Raw genomic sequence first — 9,662 nt, forward strand, 5'->3', positions numbered from 1 at the left:
GGATGTTGTTGGGACAGTAGGACAGTAACTCGCTGCCAGAGCTGTGACATCTCTGTCACCTTCAGGACTCAGCTAGACCAGCCCTCGCTCATTTGCTGTTGGAGCAGAGAATCACCTCCCATGGTCCCTCCTAACCTGCTGATAAACCTCTGTCACAGGTGGCAATTACACAAGCATCGGAACTGCTTGTTCCTCCCTTGGCACCGACTTCCACACGTGATTTCATCTCTTGACAGTGCCTGAACAGCTCTTCTAAGAAAAAAAACCCTGACATACAGCTACGGTTTCACTCTATTTACAAATCTGTAGCTTCTTTATTCTAAGACAGTTACACTAAAAATATTAGCAAGATGGTCTTCACAGTTCGAAGCGGGGGCCTCACTTAGCCATGTCAATGAGGCTCTGGAGAGAGGTTGGCACCCAAGTCTTTTCTCCTTGTACAAACACAACGCCTCTGTCGATGTAAATGACAATCCGCCCAAATGTATACAACTGCTTCCCTTCGTGCCGCTTTCCAATCACAGGCATGAAAACGATGTTGTGCTCCTCTGCTTTTGTCTGAATTAGGTCCTTAAAGTTCATTGGCACAGAGCTGGCGGCCATGCCGATGCCGCGCTGGGCCATGTTCTCAGCCTCCCGACGCTCCTGCATGGCTTCGTACTGAAAGTCTTTCCTCCGCTCGGTGTGAGTAAGGTAGGCGATGTTCTCTCGAGCGCCTGGCTGCATGTACCCACCTGTTTGGAGAGACAAAACATGTGAAAACAAGGTCCCAGTCCGTTTCTGGTGGAAGGTCTACGGGTAAACTTCCAGTCCAGGACACATACAGTAAAGTCAATCAATAATGCTCTGAAACCTCCTTTACACATTCTAATTCATTAAGTTTTATATTGTTATTGCTAATACAACATAGACTAGCTAGGTGAATTTGAGAACTGCAGTAGAAGCAACAGGATTTGTTACAATCCCAAATTGTATCTGAGCACGCACAGGAGAGGAGGATGCTGCACTGCTACTGGCAAAGGGAAAAATGTGAACAACAAAAAAATACTCCTCAAAGCCAAAACCTGGGCTGTGGTCTCCACAGGCCACCGCTGGGTTACAAACGGCTACTGCTGCAAAGTCAGGCTAAGGATGGAGCAGTACCACGTTGCAGGAAGCAGCATTGCATCAGGAGTGCTTTCGCTATCAGCCCCAGTTCACTCTGTGGCTGCACGAGGACCGTGCCAGAAATTTCTCCATAGGTGAATTCCTCTTTGTGCAACACTTGCCTGTAGTTGTATCATTTTACCACAGAAATAAACATAACACTTTGTCCTGGTTTCGGCTGGGCTAGAGTTAATTTTCTTCCTAGTAGCTGGTACGGTGCTGCATTTTGGATTTAGCATGAGAACAATGTTGATAACACACCGATGTTGTTAATTAGTTGTTGCTAAGCTGTGCTTACACTAGTCAAGGACTTTTCAGCTTCCCATGCTCTACTGACTGAGAAGGCCGGAGGTGCACAAGAAGCCGGGAGGGGGCACAGCCAGGACAGCTGACCCCAACTGGCCAGAGGGACATTCCGTACCATGGGACGTCATGCTCAGTACAGAAACTGGGGGAAAGCTGGTCAGGGGGGGCCGCTGCTCGGGGACTGGCTGGGCATCAGTCGGCGGGTGGTGAGCAATTGCATCATGCATCGCTTATTTTGTATATTCTTTTATTATTGTTGTTATTATTACTATTTTATTTCAATTATTATACTGTTCTTATCTCAACCCACGAGTTTTCTCACTTTTACTCTTCTGATTCTCTCCCCCATCCCACCGGGCGGGGGGGGGGAGGGTGAGCAAGCGGCTGTGCGGTGCTCAGTTGCTGGCTGAGGTTAAAGCACAACAGTCCTTTTTGGCACCCAGAAACCAAAATCTTTTTCTGCTTCAGTGAAGCACAGACAATTATTAAGTAGCACCTTAGGGGTGTTATTTATGGACACAGCAAGGTACAACACACTTTGAATTTCACTGCTCATGGGAGCTGCTACAATGCTGATTAGCCGGGCCATGCCTAAATGCAGACTCACAGGAACCAAACGTTGCTGTACTGCCATCACAGTAAGCGGAGCCATCACCATAAGCCACCTACCAACACTGGAAGAGACAGCCCGGTTCATGATATCAAGAGCTTCATTAAATTTGTCTTTGATCGATGGATGTGCTAACACTTGGTCTGAGAACATGGACTTCCAACCCAAGTACCACTTTGTAATCTCTTCATAATTGGGGCTGTTACTAAGCCAAGAGCACAGCACCTGCAAAACAACATGACAGATCAAATGCAGTAGGACAGGTACATTTATGGAAGAGAGTCCTTATCACTTATTACTGAGCTTTCAGTAAAAGAAAGGACCGCAACAGTATTAGGAAACAGTCTGTTCTGATGTGTATGGAGCTATGAGTGGAAATCACCCCATTTGGTAGTTAAACCATTTCAGCACTGGGGCAGCAATTGCTAGGCAGGAGTCACTAAAACACAGTGAATCAAGCCAGTTTACTCAGCCTTGATAGTTTCTCACCTGCAGCCACTTTGGGAAGAAGTGTTTCTCCAGCAGCCCAACAAGACTGGAGACAGAAATCATCCCCTCCCAGTCAATCACCCAGTAGAAGGCATCCATGTGCTGCTGGTGAGGGTTTATGATGAGTTCGTTCAAACACATCCCTGGGAAAAGGAGGAGAAGAGTTAGAAAAGAACTTGCCTCACAGTTTTTATCAGTGCCCTGACCTATTTCACTAGCAACACAGATGATTTGAGGAGCGCTTGTGTTGCATATTACCCTAAGGGACATTCGGGGTCTTTAAACTGTTTGGCTGACCCCTGCCACCGAAACAGCGTGCTTCCATTTCCAGTGATTACAATTTGCTGCCAGAACTGAGAAACTTAAAACGTTTGACTGTAGTCTAAAAAAGACTACAGAGCCTTTTAGCCAGTTTGCATAGCTGAATGGTGAATTACAAAAGTCTCACGGTGAAAGCATTAGCATAGACCAAAGAATACAGGAGTAACAGAGAGGTATTTTATAGCTTGATACTATCTGACAGCTAGCAGATATTCCTGTCAGCTGAAGACCAGAGGAATCAGATGATTTAGAAGAGTAAGACAGAAAACATTGAGAATAATCCAAGCACTTCCCCATATTTTCTAAAATGTCTGCCTCTGACAAAAATGCACGGTACTAGTAGCAGAAAAGAAGATGCAAGCTTGATCTAAACTTCCTAATAATATTCTTTGAAGTAACACCGGCAACCATATTAACACCTATCTTTTTTAGGTGTAAGGGAGGAGATGGCAACAAGCAGATTCCAGAAATTCAGCACCGTTTGGCTTGTCTCACCTAGTTTAGGCACGATGTTTTTGACCATGAAAGCCTCCCATGACCCAGGTGTGAACACATCTTTCCAGGGCTGAAGGATAAGTTTGGCAGAGGAGTCACTGGGATGCCATTTCTGCAGTGCATTTGCCAGCTTGTTTCGGATGGGAGAATACAGCGGCTCTAATCGTGCCTGCATCAGGGGAAGCCAGGGGTGGATCCACGAATGGATTGGGACTGTGTCTGTCAAAGGATTCCAGCTTTCGACCTTGAGGTAAAACAGAAAAGATTAAGGTAAGTCCAGCCATCAGCAGTAAGTCTTGCCAGATGCAAAAAGAGCCATAATGCAACCCCCCTACTCCTAAATGCATCAGCAGAGGCAGCAAACAGGTATTTTAGAAGTTCTAGTTGACTGAAATTCAAATACTGGTTCAGAACACAGCTTCATTCTAACGCAGCCCTCTCGTCTTACCTCTTTCTGTAGCTTGGGGAAGATGAGCTGATCCAGAATGTTATCCAGTATCCAGACAGGAACAACGTTTACCCAGCTATCCAAGAAATCCACCATTGATCCACAGTTCCTCGGTTGCCACTGCGCCACTATGTTTCTGACATATGGCATCCAGATTTCCCACATCAGTCTGGGGGGGGGAGGGGGGAAATGTCAAAGTTAAGCTTAAAGCTATAGCCCCAGGCCTAAATAAACCAAATGGTAACTGTTATTTAAAAGCTACTTCTTTTTATATAGCTGACAGCTGGATTTTAACAGACACATCAAGAGAATCATCTGGAAAGCACGCTTGTATCTGTTCTTTTCCATCTCTGAAGAAGCAGCACTTGAAGATGCTGCACAAGGTACAACTCATTTGCTCTTTACCTGTGAAAAGCATCTGTTGACAGGTCCTGCCCACTGTGTGATAACAGCTGATCGTTTTCCAAAAGGCTCTTCCACTTGGCTATGATCTCCGTGCCATACGTACAGTCCTGGAAATGATAAGGCATGAGCAGCCTTTATCCTTTTTCAGTAATTTCAGCTGGTATCTACAAAGAGCAGGCTGATGGTATGCCCGGCTACCGACAGCTTTCTCACCCACTCAAAGGCAAGCTAGGAGCTCACAGCTGTGATTAGTCAAGCCCCACAAGAGGAAGATCCCACTTTATGGATTTAACGTACCTCCAGGGGTGGGTGGGGGGAATAGGACAGTCTGAACTTTTTCAGGTGTACAAAGAGAATTCAGACTCTTACCTATCACAGCCAAAATGGCATTAAGAATAGACAGCACGTATCTGACTACTTGAAAGACACACCTCTCCTGCTTTTGCTAAAAAACAAGGACTAGAGACTTAGCTTTCATCTGCTTTTTCTTCCCAACACCCATGAAAGGGATTGATTTTAACCTTCAAGCTCCTAAATTGTTAGCCACGTTACAGAACGGCAGCCTTCAGTCGCAGCAAATGTCAGAGTGGGTGCAGAGTGGGTCCACCTTTTTGCACACGTTTATCTCACTCTGCCATGAACGCTGGGGGTTTTCTCTGGAACCTTCCTCTCCCCTGCCAGGCAAGAGGAAGGCGCTTTTTCTTCCTCTTTCTTTCCAGACTGATAGGAATTTGGGACAAGGAATGGGGGGAGGGAGTCAAGATAATAAAGACTACTTAAGCTATCAAGTAAGAACTGCAGATAAATCAAACTAATACACACCTTGAGGGGATCCCAGTTCTTGAAGTAATCTTTCATGAGAGGATAGACTATTGCTACTGCCAGGTCTACCCTATCAGACATTCTGTACTCTTCATAGTACTTGTCTTGCAGCGTCTCAAAAATCTTTGCACACTCATCCAAGGTTAAGGGATTTTCACAACTGGGCTGCATCCGTCTCTCGCACTCTTCCACCATCTCCAGCACCTTGCTGAGATTGTTAATTGCCGTCTCCTCGTGCGAGAGAACTTCAGACATCTTCTGTATCTCATGGGTCAGGTTGACAACCATGTCTCTCTCGTACTGCAGCTGCCGGTCGTTCTGGATGATTTCCTGCTCTGTGATGTCAATGAGAAGCTGCAAGTTGTGCTCCAGCTCAGGCAAGGCAAATCCCTGGGGCTTGGAGTCTTTGCCCAGTGGCTGCTGAGGACTGTCATCTGGGATATTGTGCTTGTGGCTAATTTGACTGTAGCTGTAATAAACCTTTTGCTCCCGGCCCGTCATGTCTATAACCTTCCAACAAACAAGAACAAACATGTCTTAAAAAAAATTGCATATCATGTTTAAAAAAAGGAGGAAATCCCTGACTCCAAATTGAAAACTGGAGATTTCCAAGTACCTTAATTACTCCAGGAAGCTACTAATACACTGAGGTATTCTGAGTGAGGCAACTAGCGATTACCTCTAAACAGGCCTACTCCAGACATGAGGAGTTAGAATGAATAAGAAACAGTTTGGAATCAGAGCTGGAAGAGACTCCTCTTCCGATCTCAGTTTTACCATTTCACTGAGTAATTCTACAAGCAGTTACAATGCAAGTAGTATACTATTCATTATTGCATGGAAGTCTTCGGTACTTTTATACTTTTTTAAAGACATGTTCATTTTAGATGAATAATTTTATTAAGTGCATAAAAGACAAATCCCTTACTATCCCTTTTATGTAGAAGATGGCTCAAATTATGTGCTTACTTGCACAATCCCAATAAGGACATCTGTGCTTTCAGAAGTAGATGAGCATTTTATTTATGACAAACATGAAACAATTAAACTTGATTTGCAATTTAAAAACCTCCACATTTAAGTTAATTTGCATTTTCCTGAGGCCAAAGAAGTTGCTTAAAAACAAATCCAATGTCCGAGGCGACACAGTGACCTATTACATGATTCAGTGATGAGTCTGAGGCCTTGATTTTCACGAGGCTGCAGACAGGCAGTTCTTAGAACCAGCTTCTATTAAGGTTACCGATGGCTAAAAAGCACTCACAATACCAAAGCGGACAAACTGTTTCCCAGAGATGCCACCTCTTGGATAACCCACCTTACCTTGACTTGAGACAGCTCCTTCTGAGGGGCTGAAAGCTGCTTGTTGATCCTACCCTTGGCTTTCAGTTCTTCTACTGTCTTATAGCTGTATTTGGGCTTTTTCTTGCCTCCATTAGGATCCTTCCGCCACTGACTGAGCTCTTTTTGAAATTCCTAAACAAAAACAAAGAGGAGCTGTGGTTGCCGCTCTTTGTCACGCCCCAAATTTGCCTCTATTTTCTGCAGGAAAATAACCATCAGATCAGTTAAGAACGCTGTACAGCAAAATAATTGGGAATGCGGTAAAGCTCAGTGACAAACTGGCTCAGATGCTGCGGTCCCATCAACCGCCCTATTCACAATGCCGGCAGTACGTTTCTGATCTTTCTTTTCTTTAGACAAAAGACAGACTATTTACCTGGGGGAACTGTTTGAAGGTGGGGTTCTAGCAAGACTACTGGAATAAACTGAGCCAGAAACAACAAAAAGAACATTACAGTGATGAGAAAAATATGTCTAAATGAAATTCACGCGCTATGTCTTTAGCTTATCTAAAATGAGCCCAAACAGTTTTCTATGACACAGAAGCTGATACCAGAACTGAATTTTGTACATACAACACATCAAGGAAGCAGATATACCAAGAACCATACAAATACCTCCTCAGCTTCTTCTTCCGAGTCCACAACAGGGAAGTCCTGCAAAGACTGGCTGGTTCTTTCAGAGCCGTATGCCCCCACAGCTCCTTTGCCTTTTCTTTGTTTGGCCTCAATTGGATTGATAATACCTAAAAGGACGGTAGTTAGATCAGAAGGAGCAGTTTGTTTACTGAGAGAGAACGACGAGTGTTTTTCTTACAGTACTCCAAGTTATCAAATCAGCACAAACATCCAGCCTGGTATTCTGCCTCTATCGCCATGGTATCTTCTACCACTTCACTAATTTCTTAGTGGCTGTAAAATCACTTAATTCCAGCACACACCAAAAAAACCAAAGCGTAGTATTATTCACATCTACATTTCACTGCTTTTTTATTCTATCACATAAAACAACATCTCCTTTTCTGTGAGCTGACTACCTTTGGAATTTATCTCCCTTACTTCTCTCTCTTTTTCTCTTGCAAAATAAGAAGAGCATAAAACTGGTCTATTTTAAGTTAAATAGAACTGAATCTTATCATGAGGACGCAGTTCACTTGCAAGAGATGCAAGAAAACAAGAATGAAGTCGTAAGCCACCTGGAGATGGCAGTCCTTTAAAGAATCCAATCTCTCTCCAAATTACTCGTTAACAATAAACAACCAGACGCGCGACCACAGTACCTTGAGCATTCTTCCCGAGACCTCTTCCAGGGACGTAACCCATCTTCTGGAGAAGCTTCTGCCCAATTCCTTTAGTGTGTCTCTCCCAGCTGCCAAAATCCACGAAAGATTTTGTCCCCCCTACAAAGCCTTTCTGACTAGGCTTGAAATTACCACCCTGTTAAAACAAATAAACAAAAAACCCCCCACACAATATTAAGGCACCATAATAACCAAGCTCTGCATAATTTCACTCAAAAGGAAAGCTCTTCCCAGAAGCAATTCAGTTGTCACCACACCGCACAGCTCACTATGTCATGACTCATGCATCCATGTAAGTTGCCTGAGATCTAAGGACTTTCCTGAAATTCCTTAGATAGAAAAGGAGAGGCCTGACGAGCTTAGAGTGACAAGCTACCAGTTATTAGGCTCCACCACTGACTTTAGCTGAAGCTGATTCCTGATTCTTTCTGTGTTTGGTAACTGAAAATAAGAACTTTAATTTTAATCTACACCACGCTCAGACTTGTCATACTCTTCTGTAAGATTAAAAAGTCTTTGGAATTTTTGTTACCCAAAGAAAGGAAGTAAACCATGGATGTTCTTTTATTTTAACCTCAGTTGACCAAAGGGAATATTAAGGGAGATAAAAGGGCCCAAAAAGACTGATGTTCCCAAGGACAAACAACGATACATCAGAATAGCTCCAACAGACAGAGAAAATACCTCCCTTAACTGCACACTGTCACGTGTGGTTCTCTCGTTTTAACTATTTCTTCTTTTCTTTAGTGCTCTATTATTGTTTCAGCCTAAGTTTCATAAATACGTTACACAGAATTGAAAACTTCCTGGATAACTCACTGTTTTTAACTTCTTCGGCACAAACTCTTTAGGGATTTCTTCCTGCTTAACAGGCTTTTCATCTTCATCAGAGTCTTCTTCTGACAGATCCTCAGCCGCCGACTTTTTCAGCCCGGCGCTGATGAAGTTCACGGGGGCCGAGTAATCCCTAGAGCTACACCAGAACAAGACCCGTGAGTGAATTCTGTTCCAGTGGACCAGTGCGCATTCCCAGACAAGTCCGGGGACTACCATGCCTTAGACACCCCCCCCCCTTAAAATGAAATCTTAAAAACTGACGAGCGGTTTCACACTGGTTTTGCCAGGAGACAGCCGTTCTTTCCCCCCGGGCAGCAGGGACACGCCTGCACACGCGAACTCCCCGCAGAGGCAGCTCTGCGTGCCCGAGGGCAGCCCCAGTCCCAGGCGGGGCCGTTCAGGAGGGCGTTCGCAGCCCGAAAACCACCACGAAACGGGGCAGCCACCCGAGCCCTGCCCACGCGGCTCTGCAGAGCCACCACGCGGGGCACAACCGGGGGCCGCCAGACGCGTAGCCCTGGGCGAGAGGGGAGGGGACGGCTCGGCTCGGCTCGGCTCGGCCGGGCCCGGGGGCCCCTTCCCCCCCGCCCCCGGCCCGTACCGCTTGCCGCCGAAGCTGGGCCGCTCCTCGTCCGAGTCGCGCTCGGCCCACACGCCGTAGGTGGCCTCCTCCTTGCTCTGCCGGTGGCGCTGCCGGTGGGGGTTGAACTCGTTCTGCAGGTCCCAGTCCGACACCTCGAAGTTCTCCATCTCCACGCCATCCTCCCCGTCCGTGCCGTACAGGTGCGACATCGACATGGCGCCTGCGGACACCCCCCCGGCCCACACGCGGACACCCCGGTGCCCCCGGTGCCCCCGGGCCCGGCCCGGCCCGGCCCCGCTCCGCTCCGCTCCTCCCGCCGGTCCCGACTGCGCCGCTGCCGCCCGGAACTGAACCGTCTCCTTCCGGTGACGCACGCCGGGGCGCCGCTTGAGCCACGCCCGCAACCATAGAGCTGGAAGGAGCGGCCGCGCTAGGGCCTCACGCGCAGCGGCTCCTCTATGGTTTGGCGGCCCGGCCCCAGGCGGCCCGCACCGCCGCGGGGAGGGGGGGGGCCGAGGCCGGGCCCCCCCCCGGGAGCAGAGAGGGAGGGCAGAGC

The 9,662-nt window shown here is 46.8% G+C and overlaps 1 protein-coding gene across 1 annotated transcript; it reads right to left on the bottom strand.

The window, feature by feature from the left end:
• Positions 1–279: 279 nt before the first annotated feature.
• Positions 280–9,367, bottom strand: TFIP11 (tuftelin interacting protein 11). The gene is made up of 12 exons (XM_076353266.1): positions 9,125–9,367; positions 8,506–8,659; positions 7,666–7,822; positions 7,004–7,131; positions 6,366–6,518; positions 5,043–5,552; positions 4,221–4,327; positions 3,816–3,984; positions 3,368–3,611; positions 2,552–2,694; positions 2,122–2,287; positions 280–734 (listed from the first exon to the last, which is right to left on the bottom strand). The coding sequence occupies exons 1-12, from the start codon at positions 9,319–9,321 to the stop codon at positions 379–381; spliced, it is 2,484 nt and encodes an 827-aa protein (XP_076209381.1). The 5' UTR covers positions 9,322–9,367; the 3' UTR covers positions 280–378.
• Positions 9,368–9,662: the final 295 nt, after the last annotated feature.

Source organism: Aptenodytes patagonicus, chromosome 15 (genome assembly GCF_965638725.1).
Source record: "Aptenodytes patagonicus chromosome 15, bAptPat1.pri.cur, whole genome shotgun sequence".
Lineage (NCBI taxonomy): Eukaryota > Metazoa > Chordata > Aves > Sphenisciformes > Spheniscidae > Aptenodytes > Aptenodytes patagonicus.

Coding starts and splice junctions, on each gene's coding strand:
- TFIP11 (XM_076353266.1), bottom strand. CDS start 9,321: ATGTCGATGTCGCACCTGTACGGCACGGACGGGGAGGATGGCGTGGAG. Junction 6,519..7,003: donor CGGAAGAAGAAGCTGAGGAG/GTATTTGTATGG, acceptor GTTTTTGTTTAG/GAATTTCAAAAAGAGCTCAG. Junction 735..2,121: donor GGCTGTCTCTTCCAGTGTTG/GTAGGTGGCTTA, acceptor CTCTCCAAACAG/GTGGGTACATGCAGCCAGGC.